The 24907-nt window shown below is 38.8% G+C and overlaps 1 protein-coding gene across 1 annotated transcript; it reads left to right on the top strand.

The window, feature by feature from the left end:
• Window positions 1-548: 548 nt before the first annotated feature.
• GPLD1 (glycosylphosphatidylinositol specific phospholipase D1) lies at window positions 549-22927 on the top strand. The gene is made up of 25 exons (XM_009080028.1): window positions 549-645; window positions 3494-3549; window positions 4031-4109; window positions 6852-6949; window positions 7721-7831; window positions 8358-8406; window positions 8887-8941; window positions 10273-10380; window positions 11115-11142; window positions 11228-11367; window positions 12369-12434; window positions 12668-12788; window positions 13296-13423; window positions 14596-14782; window positions 15766-15876; window positions 16856-16930; window positions 17342-17498; window positions 19022-19163; window positions 19737-19836; window positions 19924-20017; window positions 20599-20775; window positions 21084-21241; window positions 21491-21517; window positions 21612-21662; window positions 22850-22927. Exons 1-25 carry the CDS (start codon window positions 549-551, stop codon window positions 22925-22927), a joined length of 2493 nt encoding a protein of 830 aa, XP_009078276.1.
• The last annotated feature ends 1980 nt before the right edge of the window (window positions 22928-24907 follow it).

Raw genomic sequence — 24907 nt, 5'->3', positions numbered from 1 at the left:
TTCCCCCGCGTATCAATTCGGCTCTCAGTGTGGACCGCAACACTCAAATATATGTATACAATGTCCTGTTAGCTCACTGAGCTCTACAAATTTGTATTGCCAGCAACTCAGGAGCTACTGCGTTTCTACTAATAGTGCCTTGGCAATGGGTTTTAATGTTTTTGTGCAATGTGATGTAGCTGTTGTAAGGCAACACAAGCTGTCCGTGAGCTGCACACGCTGTAGTAGGATGCTCTTTGCCATGCTGTTCTGTATTAACAAAAATCACATTACTGCTGTGCAGTGATGGCAGTTCCACTGCTCAAACCCCAGAAGTATTACAGAATTCAAGAGGAGGCAACACCTACAGATTATTTCTTTTTTATATAAAGTACTTTATCTGATGTAAACAAAAGCATTGGTATAAAATAGCCTTTCAAATATGGCAGTCACTCACTTGCTGTGTCAGCAATATGTCCTGAAAGAAAAGACATGCTCCGTAACCTACATTTCAAAGGTCACAGTGCTACTGCTCCAAGCTTCTGAATATCACAGTTTGAGCCAGCATCATGGCTGGTGCGAAGATTCACTCTCTTTTGCTGCTTATACTATACCATTGCTGTCAGAGATGTATCCCATGTGGAATTTCAACACATGTTGAAATAGGTAAGACATATTCAGAATTAATTTGCTTGTGTTTTAACTTGCTTGTGAAGAGGAGTAAATTCAGATTCAGCTGAAAAGCAAAGGGAAGAAATAATGTGAAAGTAACGATCAGTCTACGTTATTTAAAACATATGATTAATGCTTAGGATAGATGAGTAGTTTGATTTTGGAGTTCAAAACTTTATTGGTTTTATAAGCCAAATGCTTGAATCAACTTGGGTTGCATATTTTTCCGTCTTCTAAAACACAGGCATTATGCAACTGGAATGTTTGTGTCTGTGAGTCTTACGCAGGCAGGGTTTGGTTTGGAGAAAGAAAAGGAATAATTTAGGCAATTTGTGGGATTGTTATATTTAAACTAAGGAATAACACAGGTCATTTGGGGTAGCTCTGTTCAGATCCCCATGTAGTAATTTTGCCATACCTGCATAAAATAGATAAAATGCTATGATGTGTTTGTATCTCTGACTAACACCATGAAAATTTAGTTCTGTGTCTCTTCCTGGTAGGTTGCCTGAACAGCCTAGATTTGTAGAGAATGAGGGAGAGAGCTGAGTGAACATCAAAGTAGGGACATATTTCTGTTTTGAATTTCTTGTTTGCCTGTGTTATTTTTAAAATCTGTTTTCTGCTGCAGTTCTTCCAAGAAAGCACATGGGTAGTGTGAGGTTACTCCCACATACTTACTCATAATAATCGACAGTTTTAATTGTTTGTCCTTTTCTTTTTGATTCTGAGTCTGTTGTTCAACCACGTGGCAAAACATAGGATGTTGCAGAATTCAGGTAATCTCAGACTGACTACATGCAACTCTGAATGAGTTAAAGGCTGGGATTATTCATGGCATCCAAGACTGAGAGTGTGTTTCCTTACTGAGTGTTGTAGCCTTTGTCAGCATCCTGGAACCATTCCCTTTTCCTAGTGGTATGTTAAGAGAGCCATAGTAATCTGTAGAAGTCACACTGCCTGGTGTTAGGCAAGTGCACAGATCTTCACAACCTTGGGACTCTAATTATGGAGTATGAGCTTCTGGAGACTTGAAATAACAGATTTGCCAGAATAGACTGTATTTGCAAAGCATCTGAAGAGGTAAACAAGCTTATGGATTTGTCCCAAAGCAGGTTTTTTTTTTAACCTAATCAAGGGAGCATATTGCAGAAAACCTGCATTTATCTAATTTAAAGGTCTTGGTTGTCTGAGGAGTAGTGTATGCATTGAACTATTGGATCATAATTTGCAACAAATTTTATCTGTTACATCAAACTGTATTCAGCTCTGATGCTGCTAAAATCAGTGCTTTTATTATTGTGCACATAAAAGTCTGTGATGATAAGATACTGAAAGCATTTCCAAAATCCAAACACCAAGTAGTCCAGGGGGAAAAAAACCAAACAACAAAACAAAACAAAAACCTCACAACAAACTGTAGAAAGAAACTCATCCAACTCACAACCAGCACCAAAGCCTGTCCTGGACAGATTTCTGAAAGAACTTTTAAAATGATGAAAAGCTCTGCGTGTTCAGAATGCTGATCATGTTCTGTGTGCTTGGCAGAGCTGTGTGGTGTCCTACTTGCCAGGGCGCTGTTGCTGGAGACAGGTCAGAGTTGGAAGGCTTTTCCCCTCAGGGGCTCCTCTCAGACTTGTGAGGCTCTGTGGAACCGTAGGGATCTGTCATGAAATGCCTTGTACAGGTGAACTTGTAGGACCTGGGCCCACTTGAGTAATGAGAGAAGTGAGAAGGAGATGGGAGGCAGAAGAGGCAAACTGCCAAACTGAGACACTCCCACACTGGAAAGAGAGATGTGTGTTTATAGATAATTTGTTATTATTATTGTCATGTTGTTGTACCTGTTTTGGTGCAAGAGACTAATCCTTAAGGTGCCTTAGTGTATTTGAATAAGGATGATTTAAATCAGTGGGTAAAATTCAAAGTGAAAGATCATTCAAACCCACAGTTTTGTCTAGATATTATTCCAGAGTGAGAGTGGGTTGTTTTGGGGTTTTTTTTTGGTTTGGGTTTTTTTGGGGGGTTTTGTGATGTGATTTATTTGGTAAGGAATAAATTTCATTCAGTCTTACTCTGTAAGTAGCTTCAAGTGTGGAGTAAAACTTTGTGTGGGAAGGTGAGATGATAACCCATGTGTGCAGTTTCAACTAAACAGTTTTGGAGTGCTGGGTGTTTTTAGAACAGTGTTACTAGATTATCCCTGGGATTCAACATTCATTAGAAGAAGACTTCATTAAAGAAGAGTGATGTCAGTTTGTTTCATTCTCCTGTTATGCTTGCTCTATAAAGATTTTGGCAGTAAGAACTCAGTGAATAAATACTGTTATTTACCTTGCTGACTTTAGATTTTTGTTGGTTTTCATACATGTTAAAAATTAATCAAACTGTTGAACATCCAAGTTGATACCCAAGGTACCTATTCAATGTTAAGGGCAACAGTGAAACTTAAATACACTAGAGCTAGAACTTTGAGGTCCATGCTCCGTTCGTGCTGGGTATGATCCTGTCAGTTCACTGCTGTAGCTCAGTTCTGGACGCAGGGAGTTCTTTTCCCTGGGATTTCAGCTTGGTTGGTCAGCTTGAGGGCTGGGGATTAGAGGGAGGCTGGTGAGACCTGTGCCCAGATGTGCCACAGAAACAGCACTTTCTTGTTAGCTCCTAGGTGGGAGAACACACCCTCTCATAGGTACAAAATTCTGTGAGAAATCGTGTTTCATGCATGCGCTGCATGGCTTAGGTATGACAATGTGGGGTTGTCTCTTTTTTGATAATGCTTCTAACAAAACATGGGCCTGGCCACAATACCTATAAATCAATACTTCAATATGTTGTTTTTCAGCACATAGAGCTCTGGAATTTTTCATTAAGCATGAAGGCAGTGTTAATTACAGACAGGTAGGAAGCATATTATTGCTTTATTGTGTACACCTTTCCTCTGAATGTTTTTCTGTCTTCTTGCCTTCCTTTATTATGTATTATTTATGTGTCAGCATTGTGCCCAGACTGTATTTTTACCTTTTATTTGTTGAAAATCATTTGACTCTTTCTGAGTACTATTACAAATACATAGCAATTATACCAATGTGTACATATATGCTTTGTGTCTTCTCTTGCATGTCTTCCTTTTTTAGTCATACTCCCTTGAGTAGTAGTGCTAGAAGAATCAGTAGAGGACTTTTGGAAAGCAGATTTAATAAACATAAGGACAGAAAAGTAACAGCAAGCTTTTGAATGTAGTTCACCACACACTGTATTTTACCAAGATAATAGTTGTATCTTGCTGGATACTTAAATTTTATCTTTGATATGGGTGGTAAAATGTATTTTCATGCTGTGCAATAGCATTCTAATTCCTTTTCCCCTGTCCTTTTCCCAGTTATTACTAAACCACCAAGATGCATTTCAGGCTGGGAGCATTTATCCTGATGCCTTTTATTCTCCAATCTGCAAACGTGGTAAGAAAAGCTTTGTAAGTCCAGTGTTGGAACAACTGTATTTTTCTGTGGAAATCCTGCAGAATTTATAGTAGGGTTGAAAATAGTTACATTGTAAGAAATTAAGTATGGCCAAAAATGCCTTCCTGCAAAAAGTACCCATCATTTTTGTTAGTATTTTCAGCCCTTTTATATAACTTCTTAAGCAAATAATGCATTTGAAAATGTTTTAAGAAAGTACCTTTAGGGTAAATTTAACTATTTAATGGGTAAGAAATTTGATAGAAGGATGATGTTTGACTAAATTAGGTCAGATTACCCAGTACTGTCTTGGCGAAAAACTGAGAGGACAAAATGACCTCTTTTTTCTAAGTCTTAGGGAAAGCCTAGTGCTGATTTCTATATTAGGAAGTACTAGTTTCTATCAGATCAGTCACAAAGAGGATAGGAGAATATCAAAACCCCACAATAACAAAATAGCATAGGACTTATGGCGGGGTTGGGAGGGGGAGGTAGGCAAGTGTTAGTAACATCCCAATTTAAAGCCTTTCTTTTCCAGAGTGCTGCATTTTGCCTTTTACTGATCCTGTTTGAAATTAATGACAGTCTTAGTTTTGCCGCTTGCAGATCTAAAGACTGCACTACAAAATTAACACACCATTGCAATGGCTGTAAAAAGTATGCCTTGACTTGCAAGTGGTCCCCTGATTTTTTAACTCTGGTAGGTCAGCTCTTGATCATATCAGCTTCTCTAGCAAAATCAGAGCTATAAAACAGCCAGCTAGGCCTTGCTGCAGGATATATGCTACTGAAATGCTAAATCTGGAGAATGAGCAAATTAGCAAATGGAACAAAGACAGCCTGTCCTCTAACAACAACCTATTAGGATGTTTAGGCAGATACCAGAGACAGGGCAGTGATAAGCAATTTTTGTGAGGATATCTGGCCAATTGATTGTTGAGATATTAGTAGAAGTCTAAAGTATGGGAAATGGCTTATTTTAGTAGGCAATGCAAATTCAGATCCCTTAAATTCAGTGTGTTCTTAGGATCTTTGTTTGGTTTCCCTCATCATATGCATGTTTTTTCAGCTAAGTGCCAGTGCCTTCACTTATCTCAGTATTTGGTTTTCCTGCCACAACTGCAAAATCCTCATTTGTCTTTCGAAGGACACTTTCCCCATCTTTTGTCATCACCTGCTCCTACTTAGAGTCAAATCACACGGTTGCAGCCAGACTTCTCATTGTTTCTCAGACACAGGTTGTCGATGCTGACTGTTGGTTATGCCTACTACAGGCTGTTTGGTTTATATCCTGATATGCATGTGCTCAGTTCGCATCTAGATCTCCCCTCTGCTCTGGCATTTAATACTGGTTTTGTCTCCTGTCGCTCACCAGGTCGCTGTTCCTGGTTTTCTGCCTGGATCTGCTAACATCTTCTCCCAAACTTCAGTTTCACTTGCCTTGTTTTCATGACTGATGTTCTCCTGGGATTTCTGCAATTCCTACCTCAACTTGGTTATTTCTATCTACCTGTTTCCCCACTAGCAGTTTTGACTTCTGCCTTATACCAGGTCAGTGGTCAGAGCCTCTCTCTCTGCAGTGTCCAGCCCACATTCCTTCATTAAAGCTGGGTCCATCTTGCCTTGTTTTGTAGTTGGATCACTTGTCAGCAGCCTCCTTAGTCAATGTGGAAGAAATAGGTACCTCTGCAGATCTGAGCTGTCTTAACTGAATGTCACTAGATCAAAAGTAAAGCCATGCAGACTGCCTTTCTGGGCAGGAAACAAACTTAGATGGAGAAGGCTACTCTGATTTTGGCCTTGCAAATCCCATCCTTATGTTTTCTAGTTTAGCTGCACTGTAAAATGTCAAGAGGCCAAGAGGTATCTGAATTACCCACAAGGTCTGCTCTTGGAGTGTTTAATATACCTTAATCTTCTGCAGTTTCACAGTGCTGTGTGAACAAACATGTACTCTTCCTCCAAACATATTGATGGTCCAAACCATCTCTCTCCTGTCTACCTTCTTTCCCCTTAGAGAATTTTACATTGTGCTGCTTGGTCTTGTTATGTCAGCATCACTTTGCACATAACTTTATGTAGGTACACAGAAATTTTTAGGCAAGATCACTGTTAGATCCTACATAATCTTTTCTGCCTGAGTCCAAGTAAGAGTAATAATTGATTCTTCAAATTAAACATAATTTTTCCTGCTTTCCTCTGCCCTTTTTCTGCTCCTACACTGCCTATATTTTTGCAAGTTTGCCTTTCTATTGAAAATTATGATGATGATGACATAGCCCTTCTCTGCCCTATGGAAACTGATACCCATCCCAAAACATGGTATTTTGAGTTGATGCCATGCCCATCAGCTCTTTAATACAAGTGGATGTATTAATTTAGTCAACAGCTTCTCTGTCAGCTCTCTTATCCCCTCTGTTTGGGAGCTTTTCATTGTACTGTACCTACTCACAGGCACAAAGGAAGGGAGCAGGCACAAAATTCTCAGATGTTCCAAACCAAAATCATAGAAGATAAATTTAGTATCAGTTTTGATAGTATAAATCTTATAAAAATGAGTCTCATTTGGCTCTTTAATGGATGCAAAATGTATCACTTGTATGCTGTGAAATTGAAGAAGTCTGGTTTTTTTATAGAGAAAGTCTGGTTTTTTTATAGAGAAAATCTTTTATTTTCCTTTTTTTTCTTTTTCATTTTTCCCCAAAGAGCAAATCAAATAGTGATATAATTTTGTTGCAATAGGAATATTCCATGGTGTGTCTGAAGACACTCATTGGTCACCATTTCTCAAAGCAAGTATTGACTACATCAGAAGGAATTATCCTCAGCCTTGGGAAGGGGTAAGAAAATTTCATTAGCTTTTGACTTCGCTTTCAACTGTTTTCTTCGCCTTCACTTGTTGAAATTTCATACTTTGTGAAGTGTAGAAAAAACCTCATATTTTTATATTAAAATATCTGCTGATACAGAAACATTTGAAATCCTGTTTTCTTCTTTACCACACAAAAAAAGTTATGGTTTCCATATAACGTCTATCAATTATCTCCACTGCGGTCTGGTACTTATGATACATTTCATAGGTCCAAATTTTCAAATGTGATTGGTGGTCTTGCATTCCTGTCAGATCTCATTGAGGGTTTGCCATTTGAAAACCAGACATCTTTTAGAATTCTCACTGGTGAAATCTTGGACTTAGTCCTGATTTGCTCTCATTTATGGTCTATGAGCTACATAGGAAGAGAGAAAAAACATTTTGTCAAAAGTGAGAGTGCACAGGAACGTCTTTCTCTCCTCTGTGTGACTGCACAACACCCATGGTGGCAGAGAGGAAGTGTTTATTCCCAGTTCATAAAAACACTTTAGTACACATTTAACTTGAAATGCACAATTTATCCTGACATCCACCATGGAATTCTGTGGCCTTCTCAAGTCACAAAGAGTAACTCCAGCATCAAGGAATGAGTAGTCAACACTTCGTTATACTAAGTTCTTGAATTGTAAGAGTTTCTCACCTATATCCTTGTATAATCCACTTAAATAAAATGCTTACCTGTTCTTAAAGACAGCAGTAAAATTACTGATGTTACTACAAATGGATTGTTGTTGTGTAGGCTACAGAGAAGCTGGTGGCTTTCCTGTTTGGAATTGCCTCACATATGGTGGCAGATATTAGCTGGCATAGCCTGGGCATCGATCAAGGATTTCTAAAGGCCATGGGAGAAGTAAGCCTGTATTATTTTATTTATTGATACAACTGGGTTTATTGGAATGGATAGCTTTGCTTTGGACTGTGGTGGGGAGTGAAGAGAAATGCTGGAGCCCTGTTTGAGGAAGATTTTCAGAGAGATGCAAGGTCACAAACTTCATAAGAATGAAGTTGTTCAGGTTTGGGACCTAAGGATTTCTAAAGGCCATGGGAGAAGTAAGCCTGTATTATTTTATTTATTGATACAACTGGGTTTATTGGAATGGATAGCTTTGCTTTGGACTGTGGTGGGGAGTGAAGAGAAATGCTGGAGCCCTGTTTGAGGAAGATTTTCAGAGAGATGCAAGGTCACAAACTTCATAAGAATGAAGTTGTTCAGGTTTGGGACCTATAAACATTAGGGATGCTAATTTTCTCTAGGTCACAAACTTCATAAGAATGAAGTTCAGGTTTGGGACCTGTAAACATTAGGGATGCTTGGACAATTTTCTCTGCTCATATTAAAAGAAACAAGCAGTTCTCTTGTTTTTTTCTTTCTCTAGATTGATTTTCATGGTTCATACTCAGAAGCTCACAGTGCTGGCGATTTTGGTAACGTTTCTGTTTGCCAATCATAGATTGTTCTATTGGAATAGCTAGTTCTCTTCAAAACCACCGTGGGTGATTCTGGCTCTTACCCTGTGCAGTGCAGGAGCCAAGAATGGATAGTGTATTCTCACCCTCCCCCATACTTGCAAAAGCCCTGCTATACCTGTCCTCATGCTCCATGTTGCAGGAGATGTTATAGGGAATATGGACATTTGGATTAAAGCCAAAATTCTGACCAAAGAATGCTAATGTTTAAATGGAGTCACTACTGTGATTTTAAATTGTACATTGTTCTTATTCTCTGGTGGTATAAAATGTGCAGCATACTTGCAGGTAAACCATTTGTGTATTCTAAATATACAGCTGGAAGATCTGCAATATAAATACAGATAGCATAGTCATCCATGCTGTTATCCATGAGAGATACTTAACAGGTTTGTTTTGTTGGACTTTGTGGGGTTTTTTTCATTCTTCCATCCTCAGGAGGAGATGTAGTGAGTCAGTTTGAGCTGGACTTCAGTTATCTGGCATCGAATTGGTAAGATAATGAGGTTGCCTTCTTTAATGTTTATTTCTGCTTCTTCTATATAATGACTGTGCTTTGACAAAATGCTGTCCTTCTTTATTTTACTTCTTTAATGTTTATTTCTGCTTCTTCCATATAATGACTGTGCTTTGGCAAAATGCTGTCCTTCTTTATTTTACTTTCGAAAGAAACCCTTGCAGCTATTTGAATTTTTCTGAATTTTCCTTATAAGCATATTTACTGTTCCCTGACATGAAAAACTGGAAAGACAGAAGAAAAAGAGAGTTTTGTGTGTAGGAATGTAGCAAGAAAGATGAAATTGTCTCTAGACAGAAGAAAAAGAGAGTTTTGTGTGTCGGAATGTAGCAAGAAAGATGAAATTATTTGTCTCTGAAGGGAATTATAAGTAGTTATATATAAAATAACCAGTGAAAAGGTTTTACTGGAATGTCCTAACTGTTAGTTAAATAACACAGTTAATTGGAAATCTAAGTGACATTTATTTAAAAGTGCTGGAAGTTGAAGATGTTTACTGTACACAGGTTTTAAAAGCATAAAAATGGGTAAAAGATTTAGACAGAAGATTCTGTCTTTCAGCAGAAGATTCAGACCCTTTTTTTCTGTGCTGGAAGTTGAAGATGTTTACTGTATACAGGTTTTAAAAGCATAAAAACAGGTAGAAGATTTAGACAGAAGATTCCATCTTTTTAGCAGAAGATTCAGACCCTTTTTTTTTCACAATTTTTAACTGAAGTAAAAAACTCATGTCTTTTTTTCTGCCAATAAAGTTTGAGTCATTTTGTTTAAGCAGGATGTAGTTCACCTAGGTGTAGAAGGCACAGTTCACTAATAAAACCGTGGGACAACTGTGGGAAATGTCTATTTGGCTAGGGGTAGATTTGGCACAGTGGAAAGCAACTGTGGGAAATGTCTATTTGGCTAGGAGTGGATTTGGCACAGTGGAAAGTTGGAGGACATCCTCCAAGATAATGTGATCACCAAGCAAGAGAACCAGTGTGGAAAGTGTGGAAGCTCTACCAGCCGTAGCCATAGGGGAATGGTTCGACAGGATTCTGACTTTGAACCTCAACAAGAGGAGAGTGTTGTGCAGAGAGTAACTGCACATGCAATCCTGGTCATTCTGGTATTTGTAAATCTTCATGACCCTATGTAGTAGTCTGAAATTTAGAATATTTTATAGCAGACTATTGTTATTACAGAAACTGTAATCTTTTATCAGGTGATATGGAAAATCTGTTGTTACAATACCTTCTTAGAAACTGTAATCTTTTATCAGGTGATACGGAAAATCTGTTGTTACAACACCTTCTTCCTGTTTTCAGGTATGTACCTGTCAAAGACCTAGCATCTATCTATAAGGAATTTTATGGAGAAGAGATCATAACTGAAAGCACAATTACTGACTGTACTTACCTGCTGTTTCTTGAACTGTAAGTTGAATAGCTTTGTCTGGGTTTTCCTAAGTGAAACATATGTGGGAAAATTATGATAATCATATTTGAAACACCTTGTGCATTGAGGTCAGCAATATAGGCTCCCTACTATACCCCGAAATCATAAAACACTGGAATTATTTTAATGCTAGAATTCAAATTTGGACTGCTTAATGACTGTAAAATTATTACACCACAGATGCTGAATCTTGGCTGTTTAACACATTTATGCATTTAACATATTTATGCCTGTTTATTTGAGAACAGCTGTGTCTTCAAGTACCACTGCATTGTGGTGTATTAGCAATATAATTTTTGTGTATTGAAGGAGTAATGTACATACCTAAACAGACAGGTTGTCTTATGTAGATCCTTTCAAGAATAATTCAAAGGAGTCCTTAGCTCTCTGGCAGTGTTTGCTTTTGAATATCCTGAAGAGCCAAGCTGTATCCTTTATTTCAGTTAATTACCAATAGTCACACAGCATTTGCAAAAACTGTGAATCCCTCCAAATTAAGGGCAACAACAAAGTTTAGATTATTGCTTTTTGCATTATATCATTAGTGTTACAACTTTAAAATACATATTAACAACCGACAAGGAAATGTAATGACTTGCATAGTATTTACCATACAGGTAGCCTTGAAACATACAAGCAGCCTTGAAAAGAACTGTTTAAATAATTAAATATAAAATGAGGCAAGTTTTATTTCTGAAGATTTTTTTTTCAGGCATGGAGAAAGGCTTGCTGTTGGCAAGGTTGGTTGTCTGTTTTCCTCATAAATATGAACACATAACGTGGAGACAATGTAATTCATCTTAATAAGCATGTTGCCTGCCTCAGCTTTTTCCAACATATGCTAGTAAATCTCCATTTCTGGTGGAGAATTTACATGAATATTTCCTTGGAGGAGTGGATGACATGGCGTTCTGGACAAACAATATTTTTGAGCTGACGAGCCACATGCTAGAGAATGGAACCAGGTATAGTATGTTTCTGGCAACACATTAATCAAGTTCTGACACCCATTTAGTTGTCCCTCTGAAGGCAGGTTCTTTCCTAGAAGAGGTGCTGATCCTCACTTGGACAAAGGGATTTCCTTGGCTGTCTTTCACGCAGGTACACAGGGTTACATAGGCCTAGAGTTTGCATTTATTAGGTGTTCACATTCCTTTGCCCAGGCAAGCCTCTGTTGCATTTATTAGGTGTTCACATTCCTTCGCCCAGGCAGGCCTTTAGCATGCCCAGATGATACTCAGCAGGGAGAATTTGGGGCATTCTTTGAGACATACTGAAGGGCCTGCTTAAATGTTGTATAGCCATGCCCTGAGGCTCTGCCTGGCCTGGCAATCTGAAGCTGCACTTTCTGGATGCTGTCGTCAGTCAGCAAAGATGTCCCTTCCGAGGGGAGATCAGATGTTACCTTCAGATGCTTAAGGCAAATTGGATTGGAAAGAGTAGGAGTATATATTCTAGAGTTGGAAGCTCAGGCTTCTACTCATAATTTCATGCTTTTATAAAAGTTCTAGCCTTGTACTGTTCACTTACAAATGTAACCTTACTGTAAATAGCTTTATAAGACCAAGAGTGGCAATTAAGCCATGCATTTATATGGAAAATACCACTGCAGCTATTTTGGGAAATTATGTTTGAAATACAGTATGGCATAATCTGTTATGTTCTTTGTTCCAGAATGACACTTTCATTAAAAGTGCTTTAGATTCCTAGAAATAGCAGGGCACGTTACAGTAAGTTTCCTTTAAGAGTTATATAAATACCTGTTAGATTCATATAGAACCTAATCAAGGTCATCAAAATAAATATCAGAGGGTTTTCTAAGGATTACAATGATGCTCTGATTTTGAGTTTCTTGGGAAAACTTATGACTTCTAACAGAGGAATCAGTAAAGGTAAAAGCTGTATTTTTAGTTTCACTTCCATTGCAGGAAAATCTTTAAAGCGCATTCTGCAAATTTTTCTTTAGTGGCTGCTACCTGCCTGAGAACCCTCTGTTTATAAACTGCAAAGAGGAGCACAAGGACAACCACATGTAAGTATAGCTCTGAAGGTTCAAAGGTTTAATGAAGAGAGTCTTCTGCTAATGTGGACAGTGAGCTACTGAAAATCAGAGATAACTTGGTTTATCTTTTTGTGTGTGAATTTGAGATTCTCTTAGCATGAGTAGTAAGCTTTGTGTAGGGGAACTGTGCAGAATCTAAGAGAGACATCAAGTCATTAATTCAGTTATAATAATTCTTATTACTGTCTTCTTTATTTTAGCAGAAACAAGCAATCAAAACATGGACATCACAAGAACAGAACTTCTTTGCTTACAGAAACGCTTGAGAAAAATATAAACTATACAGAGAGAGGAGTTCACTTCAACATACAGTCTTGGGCAACAGTAAGTGAGAAGTGACAGATGAGTCAAGTAAAATTCAGCTGTGTGTAAAATTGTTTTCATTTCTGTCTGAAATGCTGCATGATGGAGCAGGGTCTCTGAATGTTAACAGTAGCCTCTGACTTCACTATTGTTAGTCTCTATATGTACATCATAAATACTCAATTTTTACAGTTTTCTCATTGTACAGTGAAGTTAGAACACATCCTGTAGTGTCAAAAATGTCAAAATATATCTTTAGTATTTACATTTTACAGAATCATATGATCACTTTTCTGAGTTAAGAAGTCCCAGCAAAGCATAGCAGTGAACGATTAGCAGTACTTCGTTTAGAACATACAATATTTTGTCACTTTCTAAAATGGTGCTTATGACCTGAGTCAGAGTCCTCTTAGATCCATGTGGTGATTTCCACTGTTGGTGACTTGGTTTTTGAGGTGCCTCAAAGTGTTCTAGAGTTTTGGCCTGTGTTTTAACTAGTCTTGTGTCTCTTTATTATTTTTATTTTAGAATTCCCTCCGCTTGATAAACCGTATTGTCTGGAGAGCATTGGCAGCTACACAGCAGAAATCTTCTAAGAACATCTTCAAGCCAGCAGCTTCGTATTTTCTGACTTCTCCCTATGCTAGACTTGGATGGTTGGTAACTTTTTTCCTCCCACCTCCCTCTTAATTTCTGAAAGTTTTGAGTATCCACCAAAATATTATTGTTTATTTTTTGTATATTCTTTAAAGGTGACAGTCCAAGTCAATTAGTGCTACAAATCTGGCAGAATGGCTTATATTGTCTGTCCAGACCAGCAAGTTAACCCATACAATTTTCAGATGTTGGCATAAGCCTTTTTGTGTCAGACCTGAATAAAAGTGCATGAAGAGCAAAATTTTCATTCAGATGTGAATTCTAGTCAGATCACTTCTTGTTTTAGAAGGGTTGTCTTGTCTTTTTTACATTCTGTCCCTAGAGAAGGAACCCAGTGCTCTGCAAGTGATAAAACTCAGAATGGAAGGAACCAAAATTGGAATCAACATCAGCTCTGATTCTGAACAGCATAGGAACATTGTTACCCTATTCTGGTTCTTGGTTGATGTTTGTGCAAAATTAAGTTTCTGTCATGAGATGATTACTGATAATGCCTACTAATTGTTCTTGGAACTACTCAAGACTAGTGAGAAGTTCAGAGAGAGATTCAGGACAGATAGAGGCATATTCTCTCTCCTTGCCAGGTAGGTTCTAGCTTGACCTGCAACAGGGAAGAGTAATAAAGTAAATTTGCATTGCTGCTCATCTTGCTTCACTTACTCTGACTGAAAATTTGGGTTTAGTTCTTGAGTTTACTTCACACCAAACAAATTAATGGTAGTTAGTTCTTTTTTTCTCCACATTCCCCTCTAACTCCCAACATGTTGTTGTGATCTGTGATCCTTTTGCTTATCTCCTGTTAAGTCCATCAGTTAAATCAGAGGTTCAGTTTAAAAGAGGCTCAATTTCATCTTTTGTATTCTGTGTCATATGCAAGCAGCCCTTTCTCATGTTCCTTGCTCTGATTGGTCTCAGATGCCTTATGTCAGTAATAAGCAATTCCTGCAGATCTCAGATTCATTAATGGAAGATGAACCTTCATGTCTCTGTTTTTATTTAATTCAAGGAAACAAAAATAAAACGTAGTATAAAAAAACCACTGCATAGATTTTTACAAAACTATATGGAGAAACACAGGTCTTGGTTTACCTGAATTAAAATTATTTATTTTCGCTAATGTTGTGGTTGTCTGGAAGTTAATGCTGATTCTGTTGACTCCCTTGCTGTACAGGGCAATGATCTCAGCTGACCTAAACCAGGATGGATATGAAGATCTGGTGGTTGGAGCACCAGGGTACAGCACCATGGGCCATGTTCAGATAGGACGGGTGTATGTGGTCTATGGCAACCAGTCAGGTTTGCCACCAGAGGACATGGATCTGGATAGGAAAGCTGACCAAGTACTACAGGGTCATCAGGTGAGAGATCAAATCAGGTATTTGTCACTTGAACTTTTTTTGGCCTGAAAGTGTGGTAAATTTTGACTGAGCAATGGTATCATTAATGTGTATTAGTATTATTCCTGAAATACTCCTCCTGATTATAGGATGTCAAATGTTTTTCAAGAAAAATAACTGTTACTGAAGTCACAGGTACAATTAAAGCAATGGTGATTTGTAGGTTCACTTTTATTACTGTGCCAGATAAGTGAATATTAGAACATAAGGTGCCCTTGAATAAAACAGAGGTAGTGTGTCTGTAAGTCACAGTATAGCTCATTTGGGTGCCTGCATTCAAGAAAATATGGTGATTTTCCCTTCCTTTTTAATCTAAAATTAGTAATTATATATGTTTCAATTCCTTTGAAATGACTTTTTTCATTAGTTAATAACTTCTCTCAAAACCATTGTTCATCTACTAAGAGTACACATTAAAAAGAGAGAAAACTGCACTACATGACAGTGGTAGGCTTGTAACTGAGAAGCATGAACAAATGACCCTCTTGAGCAAGAAATATGAACCCATGTAGAAAATGCCTTTATTCATAAAGAAGAGAATAGAGAGAAATGAGATACATTTCCTTTTAATCTGTTTCTGTGGTTATAAACTGTGGAGTAACAGCTTTTGTCTTCTTAGTGTTTTAGTGGTTCACAGCTTAATGTCATCAACAGCAAAGATCATGAGCTTAACATCAATGGTGCACTGGGCTCAGAAGAGGAAATAGCAAAATAGCACCATATTGTGTTATCTTTTATTTTAACACCTCCATATCCCCAAACAGAACAGCTGACTCTGAGTTAGTGTATTGGTATGATGGTTATTACTTGGGAGAACAAGAATTGTTGGGATAGATTTTTGTCATCTGTTTCCATTTCTTCCCTGTGCAAATGTGCATTAGGTTTTGATAGTTTTGTCTTGAGAAAGTCTGCTATTTTCATGACAGCAATCCCTTTTCTTTTAGCTTTCAGGAAGATTTGGTTCTGCCTTGGCAGTCCTGGACTTCAATGAGGATGGAGTGCCAGACCTAGCAATTGGAGCACCTTCTGTGGGATCTCAGTTTCTTACTTACAAAGTAAGCCACACACATGGAGTTGTTGTTACTGTTGTTTTTTTATCCATACAGAACATTTCTATTGATACATATTTTTTGAACAGTGAGAGGAAAGAGAGAATTTCTGTTGTTGGTCAAGGTGATGTTGTAATTTAAACACAGCAGTTTATAACCTTTGTGGGTACTTTGACCAGAGCAGTGACAGCTATCTGTATTTATCTTTCAGTGGCCTTTTTTGCACATTAAAAATCTAAATCAGATTGTGATTTTGCAGCACTGATGTGCTGGGGGGCCATTCATGAAATACAAGTGTACCCTTTTTAAATAGGAATAGAGAGTCTGGAGCCTTGTCTTCTGCTGTCATAGGCCAACAGATGGTACCTAAAATGTGATATGAACACAGACACACTTGCTAAAATAATCAAGTTACAGAGGTTTAATAACTTGCAGCTTACCAGATAAGCCCGTGTAATGGTTCCTGAGTGTTTTCAGCTCATCCAAAATGAGAGGTAAAAAGTTTTGGTTTAAACCATATCCATTAAGCTTAAAACTCTTCAGAATTTCATATACTAACTTAGCTGTCTAAATAAAAAAATTAAATGGTTTTACATAGACCCACTAGCTTAGAAAACTTCATGCTTCTGTTGTGCTTGGTGCTGTTTGCCATTGCATTAAATAATAGTTAGCAAAATTAGACCCACTTGAATGTGTGTATAACAAATATAAATATACAGTGTACTGTCTTTGCTCCTTACCCCCAGCATGATGAAAATGTACTTCTCTAGTTTGTTGCTTGGTTACAGCAGTACTCATTACATCACGGGTATTCTGAGGTTTGGGGTGAAAAAGACAGTATTGTGAGAAGGCTCTGAGAGGAAAAATGCAGTTGTATTAATAGCCCTTGCAGAACTGTTTCACGTCTTGTGATTTGCCTTGGATTTTGTACTCGGTACTGACATGCAGGTGCTCTCATGCTGTACTTGCTTTTCCCACTGTTTAGGGTGCTGTGTATGTCTACTTCGGCACTGAGGGAAGAGGCTTGGCATCTCAGCCAAATGTTACCATAACTTGTCAGGTATATTGATAACATATAATATCCTGTATATACTATCCTGTTAGCCAGGCTAACACAGGGTTACACAAACAGGAGGTAAGATAAAGGAGGAAAAAACAAAGAACATTAACATCAAACCTGTAATTGCGAGGGAATTAAGACTGATGGGGATGGTGTAAACAGGTGCTTGCCTAGGTTGGTTGTATGTGGAAAAGACTTTTGTCCCCCAGTGCAGGGGAGGGAGTAGGGTGATCAGAAAGATGCATAGCCCTCAAAAAGCACCAAACCCAAAGAAAACAAAATTTCAGCCAGGGAGTAGGAGGGTGATTTGGTCAGAAGCAAAGTTAGCTCTTTAGAAGCAAGTTGCTCTATTTTACTGCAGAATTGGTGGTTTCAGTTCCATTTCAGGCTTAAACTAACTGTTTATTTCAGTATTCCTACTGTAATCTTGGTTGGTCCCTCCTGGCAGCTGATGTTGATGGGGATGGAAATGCTGATCTGGTGGTGGGCTCTCCATATGCACCTGGTGGTGGGCAGCAGAGAGGATTTGTGGTTGCATTTTACTCTTATTTCAACAGGAGTGACCAAGGTAATATTTATTGAGTAAATTAACCCTCCCATATTTTATGTGATTGTTCATTAGTTCCTCATTAACTATGGGATAATTCAGTTTAAAAGGGATCTCAGGGACTGTCTAATCCAGGGAACAGCTGTGAAGACGGACCAGATTGCGCAGGGCTTTATTCAGGCAGGTCTTACAAACTTCCTATGGTAGAGATTGCACAGCCAGGTAACTGTTCCACTTCTTGGCTGTCCTCATATGGAAAAAGTTGTCTTGTTACATCCAGTGTGAACCTGTCTTGTTTCAGCTTATGCTAACTGTATATTGTCCTCCCACCATGCATGGAGTACCCCTGCTAAATTTGCTCCAGTTAATCAGCATCTTTCCTGTTACTGTACAAGGTGTGGTCTAGGAAGGAGTAAAGTGGAAACAATCACTTCTCAGTCTCTTTGCCATGCTTCTGCTTATGTAGCCTGGGACACTGTTGGCTGTCAGAGCCTCACACTCAGCTCTCTACTCACCAGGATTTCCAGGGTCTTTTCCACATGGTTACTCCCCAGACAGCCTGTCCCCAGCCTGTATCCCAGCAAGGGCATCTCTTTTCCCAGGGTCAGGCTTTCCATTGGTCCTCACTGAATTTTGTGAGATTCCTGTCAGCCTGTTCCTGCAGCCTGTTTGGGTCCCTCTGAATGGTAGTCCCCTGCAATCTCCTGTCATCTGCCAGCTTCATGAAAGGGCATGTTGCTACCTTCTCCAAATCTTTTATAATAAAGTGTTTAACAGGATGAGTCTAAGGACACATCCTTGAAGGCATTCCACTTGTCACAGGCATTCAGAGTACAAATCACTATCCACTGCCCTATGAGGGTGATCATCTCTACCAGGTTTTTCCCATCTGGTTGTCCACCCATCCAGACAGCAATGACCCAGCTTGGATCCAAGAACATTGTGGGAAGCTGTTGAAAGACTCACTTAAGCAATTGATTCCACTGTGTATTGTGAGTCCAGGGCAGACTCACTGCTCCTCATTAGAAAATTTTAAATATACTTCAAAAGATGAATCTTTATCATTCTGTATACTCCTTAATGTGGCTAAACAGGAATGCTACAAGTGAACATAGTTAATGAGTACAGATGATGAGGACTGTTGTGAATGAGGAAGGAGAGGCACATATGGAGCTAAATGAAGTTAGCAGCAGTTGAGCACGGTACACAGGTATTCAGGGCTCAGAATTATTTGAAGCTCCCCCACCCATCACCCTCGGAGAATTACAAGTTCTGATAAACAGTCACTGGTTTAGGGCAGGCTTGGCTGGTAGCTTTCATGTACTTTGTGTAGGTTATTGGAAGGATTGAGAAACAGGCTGTGTCAAATAAAGGCTTTCACAAGCCAGTACAGCTGCAGACTGAGAAAGTGAAGTCAGCAATTACTGGTGCCATATCGTGGACACTGTAACTTTTCATAGAGAAACTTGTCAGTGGAGGATTGCTAATGAATTTTTCATACCAGGGTGTACTAAGATTTAATTCATATTTTTCTGGTCTCTCAGGAACTCTGTCAGTACAGGATGCCAACTGGATGGTGGAGGGGGAAGAAAACTATGCTTGGTTTGGATTTTCGCTTGACAGCTGCCAGCTGGAGAACATAACATTACTACTGATTGGTAGCCCTACATGGAAGAGTTGTGCTAGGTGTGTTGTATGTGACAGCTTGTTCTTTCCTCCATTCTGCTCTATTTCTACAGGGTTTAAGATTTGTAATAGTTGAGGCTTCCAGCTTTTCAGGAAGTTTCCTCTTTATCCTGCTTAGAATATTTTTTGCAAGCTCATATTTTTATGCCTTCACCCTTCTTTATGAAGACAGGTGTCTTTGGATCCTCTGTAGAGGAGGTCTGTTATTTAGAGACACTTCAAAATTTCTTGGGTCTTCCTGGGGAGGGGGAGAGAGGCCACAAGAATGCTGACAGGTTAGCATGCCTTGAATAATGGTATAGATAGCTCTTACTTTGAGATAGCATTTTTAAAAGTAAACCAAACACAAAAGTGTATTGGATGATAAAGAAGTGGATAGACAGTCCAAGACTGTGCTCTAGATGTTGTGTAACTAGTTAGAATAACTATGGGGATTACTAAAACAGATTTCTAGAATTTGGCAGGCGATATTATTCCAAAGTAAAAGGGGAAAATACTTTAAGAGCAGCAATCCTAGCTGAATGTACACAAATACGTTCTTACATACAAATATATTTTGCATTGTATTTCAAGCTGCAATCCCTTCTCGTCAGATGTCAGACAGAGTGTTGGGAAGGTGTACGGGTATAACCCACCGAGCACAGAGCGCTGGTTTGCGGTAACTGGAGAGAAGGTAGGGCTCCTTCTTTAGTATGGGACCTTAGGAATAATTTGAAGTGACATTCTGTAGAAATTATATAGCTCTTTTAAAATCTAACAGGAGATGGGCAGAATGGGTTTGTCTCTGGCCAGTGGTGTGATGTCTGTGGCGGGGACTGCAAGGAGAGTTTTGGTGGTGGGTGCACCTACTGCAGGTATGTCCTGGAAATTGGAAACCATTTCTGCTTTAGAATGTTTGTTTCTGTATAAGCAGAGGACAGATACAACTTTTAAGTTAGAAAAGGGACCTTTAAATTGCCATGTAATTAAAAAAATATTAGAAATACTTACTGTTATCACCTATAAGTACCTTACATGTAGAGTCCTCTCTACTATGCCTCAGCTTCAATGTGTTGTTTTCCTTCCTTAAAATTGGCTTAACAGAATTACTACCTTGGATTATTTATGTAGCAGTGATTTGCTAATAGACTGCCTATTTCTTGGAATTAAAACAACACAGTGTTTTGTCCTCAATCTGGCAGTAAACTAAGGAATTGGGAAAGTCAAAATGTAGAAGTCTAACTTGAATGCACTTCTCCTCTGGTACTATGGCTAAGAGGTTTTTTTCCTATGCTGATGAGTGTTAATCGTGTATAATGGTTGAACTTATTTCATGAATTTTATTAATTTTCTCCATTTTATATAATGCCAGTATTACCTCCTGTTAATATACTTTAAGTATTAAAACTGAGTTCTGTGTCTGGTGCTCAAATTCTGTTACTTCTTTTTCTCCCAGACAGTCTGTCTAGGATGTCATTTATGTCCTCAGTGCTGCATCAAGCTGGACTGGCTCTGGTATATGACCTGACAGACAGCACCAAGCCTGCTTTGCTCAGCACATTCAGTGGGGACAGGAGGTTTTCTCGATTTGGAGGAGATGTATACTTAAGTGATCTGGATAATGATGGACTAGGTAAATCTTGATTAATCTAGATCAGAGGAGAAGTGTTTAACTTTTGGCAACAGGAAGACTGGTCACCTACATATTCATACAAGTGCTAAACGGTCTACTTCCCCAACTGACTTGTACCAGTATTGCCTCACACCTTGTAGGGAGGCCTCTCTAAAACCCTAAGTCACTCAGCCAGAAACTGAAACATTTTAATTGCCATCATTAATAGTAATTGTGGCATCTAGAGGTATGTAAATGCTGTTCTCTTGTGTTTTGGTTTAGCATGAATTCACTTCTGATGCGTTACGTGATCTTTGTAATATCTGCAGATGAAATGATTGTGACATCCCCACTGCGAACCAACGGCATCATGATGCTGTTTGGTGGGGCAGCTGGACGTGTTTACATTTACAATGGAAAGCAGGCATCCTGGGGGAATGTGACAGGCCACTGCAAATCGTGGGTATCTCCCTGTCCTGAGGACTGGGTAAGAATACACAAGAGTGAAATCAGAACATGAGTTTATAATGACAGCTAATTAATTATATCTAGTAAAAAAAATATAGTGCATTCTGACTTGGTTCCAGGAAACAGGCTTCCTCATGTTTCTGATTCTCTGTGATTTGTTTCCTCCTGTTCATTCTTTGCTTTTTAGGAGCCAGGGTTATCATACTGGTCTTCTACTCTCCTAGGGTAGTTCTTTCTGCTGACTTTTCTCTTTCTTTTTCTTCTTCAGGCACAGTATGTCCTGATTTCTCCTGAGGTAAGTAACCAGAAAAGAAACTACTGAGAGAAACTAAAAAGACCTACTTAAAAAAAAAACTAGCAGCATTATAACAGGCAATGTTATTTTACAGGAACAATCAAGATTTGGGAGTTCTGTTATCACTGTGAAATCTGAAAGAAAGGTGAGAAAAATTTACTGTTGTTGGTTTCTTCATAACACCTACCTCACTTGCATATATATACTAGCTAGCACCTCACACATATCTTACTTATTTGCAGAAGTCTTAAGTGCTTTACATAGTTAATTAAGTCACTCTTTGAACTGATAATTAAAACCATTTTATAGGTGGATGACTGATGGAGCTGCCAAAATTTTGGCACCTGAATTGAAAGGCATCCCTTTAAAATGGACTGAACTCTAAACTGCTTAGGAGTTTGCTGAGAGGTTGGTAAATGGAGTAGAGGTGCCAACTGGCTTTACTACTGTTCATGCTAGCCTGTAAGCAGAGTGGATGCTCAGCCATGGAGCAAACCAGGCAGCCAACCATCCCTCTCATTTAGTCTTTACAGGCTTGCTGTCCTGGCTATTATTTGCAGTGAACACTGTTCGTATGTCAAGTGCTTCCAAGCATAGAAAGGTCCAGTTCTTAACCTGAATGATTTTGGATGTGGATGTGTTATGTTTCTCTTTGTTTCCCTCAGATGTCCATTATTTTTACCAAGCGTCAAATCCTAAGTTTGTATGATGCACTGAGGAACCTTGTTTTCAGGTTGAAGGTTACTTAGTGCTTGGTTCAGCTGAGGGAGATCCAATGTTCTGCTTGCTCAGACATCACCTCTGTGATCACTGGGGTTCTTTGTCTGAGTACTGAGGAAGCATCAGTACTAGCCTGAGGAAGTGTGCAACAGTCTCCAACAAATGGTGTTTGACTTCTTGCTGTTAAAACATAAAATGGAGAAACACCTGGAAATGTAAATTCTTCTCAGCTAGGTTAAGGTTCATGAATCCAACACCTGAAACACAAGCAGTGTTTTTGCACAAGTGAGGCTGTTCTCCAAGCAGTTGTGTTCCTTTGCTATGGCACCAATCAGCTTCACCTGTATTGATCTTAGCCCTGAGAAACAGTTTATGTTGGCAAGGACTTTTTTCATGGAGCTTCTTCCAGTTCCCCAAATGAAAAAAAAGTCTGTTTCCCAAATAGTTTTCTTAACTCCTATTCTGATGAGGTGGTTTGCTCTCTTGTTTCTCCTCATCACATTTTGACATGACACCAATGAGATGGACTAAATCTGGTTTCCATTAGGGAAGCTTAAGGCAGTCACACGCCTCCAGCTGCGTTTTGCTAACCCTCACTCTGTATCTCTGCAGAAAGAAGTTGTAGTGGCAGCAGAGAGAAGTTCTGCGAAAGCTCGACTTGGTGGAAGGCTTTTTGTCTACTCGCTGTAAAAGTTCACAGTAGCCTTTAAGACCAGGGCACAGCTGGTCTTTTAGTGAAGAATCTCTGTAGTATCTGTGATACTACACAAAGCAACAGACCACACATCAGCAAGCTTTTGCAAAATTCTGTTGTGGGCAGCAGCAGCACTTAACCCTAGAACAAGCAAGCTGGTCTGAAAACCTTTGAGAGGCTGAAATGAGCAGACAGCTAGATTTTTAGTAGCAGTATTTGACTGTGTAAGTAATGTTCAATGGTCACCTTATTTAATGGTCAGATTTGAGTATTTTCTTGACAAAACTGGGAAAGAATAGCACAGAATTTACAACTTCTTGTATACTGTGCTAAAGACAGGGATTCTAAGCTATGGAAAGTTACTGCCAAAATAATAAGCATGGAGGAGGGGCAGCCGTAAATCTGACAGAAAGGTGGGTGCCAATTAAAGGACTGTCTCTGTCTGTATCAAGCCTTGAGGCCTGCATTAAGGGTGGAGAACAGCTGGGATCTCCCAGGGAGAAAAGCACAAACAAGACTGATTTTTAGGAAATGCTATTGCTTTCATACTTGTGGCTGAGACTACTCTGACGCCCGTTGAGCTTTCATGTAAAATTCCACAACCATGGTAACTTAGAATTGTTAATAGCTTTTATTGTTAACAGTATTGTCTTCAACTAATTAACAGTAGTTTTGTATGATGCAGGTTTAACCAGAGTGTGCATCAATTATCTATTAAACAACTTGAGCAGCAAAATGTGATGATGCTATTATTACCAAATGCGAGTCCGTAGACCCATATGTGTAGGTAATTTGCTCTCTCTTACCTCCTTCACAAACACAAAGCATTACTTTAAATAGCACAAGTCAGTGGAATAGCACAGAATTCTAAAGGTCATATATGCCAAAATGACAGACCTCAACTTACCTTCTTAGGAATTCTCTCAGGGAGGTTGTTTTAAATGAAACAAAAAAAGCAAGGTCAACATTGGCTTCATATATAATACATTCTGACATCTGCTTTGGGGATTTAACTGCTCAGATAGCAGAACACTTTAAAAAGTTTAAGAATCTTAACTTTATGAAAGAAGTAACAGGATGGAACTGGGAACACAGTACTTACCTTACAAATCTGTGAACTGTGGTGTGAGGCCAAATGAGCAGTGCACTTAGAAGAACAGAATAGCTTTCCTTCTTAAATGAAAATTGATGAAACCAGTATGTTCTGTAGCAATTCCATCCTGAACATACAGCCTCCACTGGCTTTTGTTTTTTCAATGTTTGATCTCAAAGTAATTTTATTGCACTTGAATGCACTTTGCTTACTTGAATCGTAAGAAAAATGTTAAACATTTGCATGTCTGTAGAGAGAAAAAGTCTTGTAAAAGACATGTTTTTCTCTCTCTGCTTTTATTGTGCTTTAAGTTAGTCATGTACAGGAAAAGGAGTCAAAAGGAGTCAAGTTCACAGAAGCTTCTCTGCACAAAAGCTTCTGTGAAAGCTTCCCAAACAGCTGCACCAACACATTTCAGTTCTGGCCTAATGCAACTCCAACTTGGTTGAAAACATCAGCATCTGTGTCCCTTCACACACTGAACTGTCCTGAGGTTTACCAGCCAAGGTATGCAAGCCACTGGTTTTTCCACTGGATTGCTCATTTTAAAGGTTTTTTACAACTTCACCTGCTAAGTTGTAAAGGCTGCAAAAGAATTCAGCTAAAAAACTCAACATTACAAGCTCCATTAACTTTCTCACCTTCTTATGTCTTTTATATCTGTAAGTTGAAGTCACATACAGAGAAAGAGCTGTTTGAAAATAATTCTCTACAACAGATTTTAACCAAACTAGGATTACAGGCCTTCACAATTAATGTACCTTTTCATTTCCATCTTTGACTCATTTGTCCTGAGTAAAAATGTTTACAGCTATAGTTACTGTCATTTCAACCCCTGCCAGCAGCTGCTCACTGTATGTTACAGAGAGGTAAAAATAACCCA

The sequence above is a fragment of the Acanthisitta chloris genome, unplaced genomic scaffold, assembly GCF_000695815.1.
Source record: "Acanthisitta chloris isolate BGI_N310 unplaced genomic scaffold, ASM69581v1 scaffold1658, whole genome shotgun sequence".
Classification (NCBI taxonomy): Eukaryota; Metazoa; Chordata; class Aves; order Passeriformes; family Acanthisittidae; genus Acanthisitta; species Acanthisitta chloris.
This window is presented reverse-complemented; position numbering and strand designations above follow the sequence as displayed.

Coding starts and splice junctions, on each gene's coding strand:
- GPLD1 (XM_009080028.1), top strand. CDS start 549: ATGGCTGGTGCGAAGATTCACTCTCTTTTGCTGCTTATACTATACCAT. Junction 6,950..7,720: donor ATCCTCAGCCTTGGGAAGGG/GTAAGAAAATTT, acceptor GTTGTTGTGTAG/GCTACAGAGAAGCTGGTGGC. Junction 21,518..21,611: donor ATGTCCTGATTTCTCCTGAG/GTAAGTAACCAG, acceptor GTTATTTTACAG/GAACAATCAAGATTTGGGAG.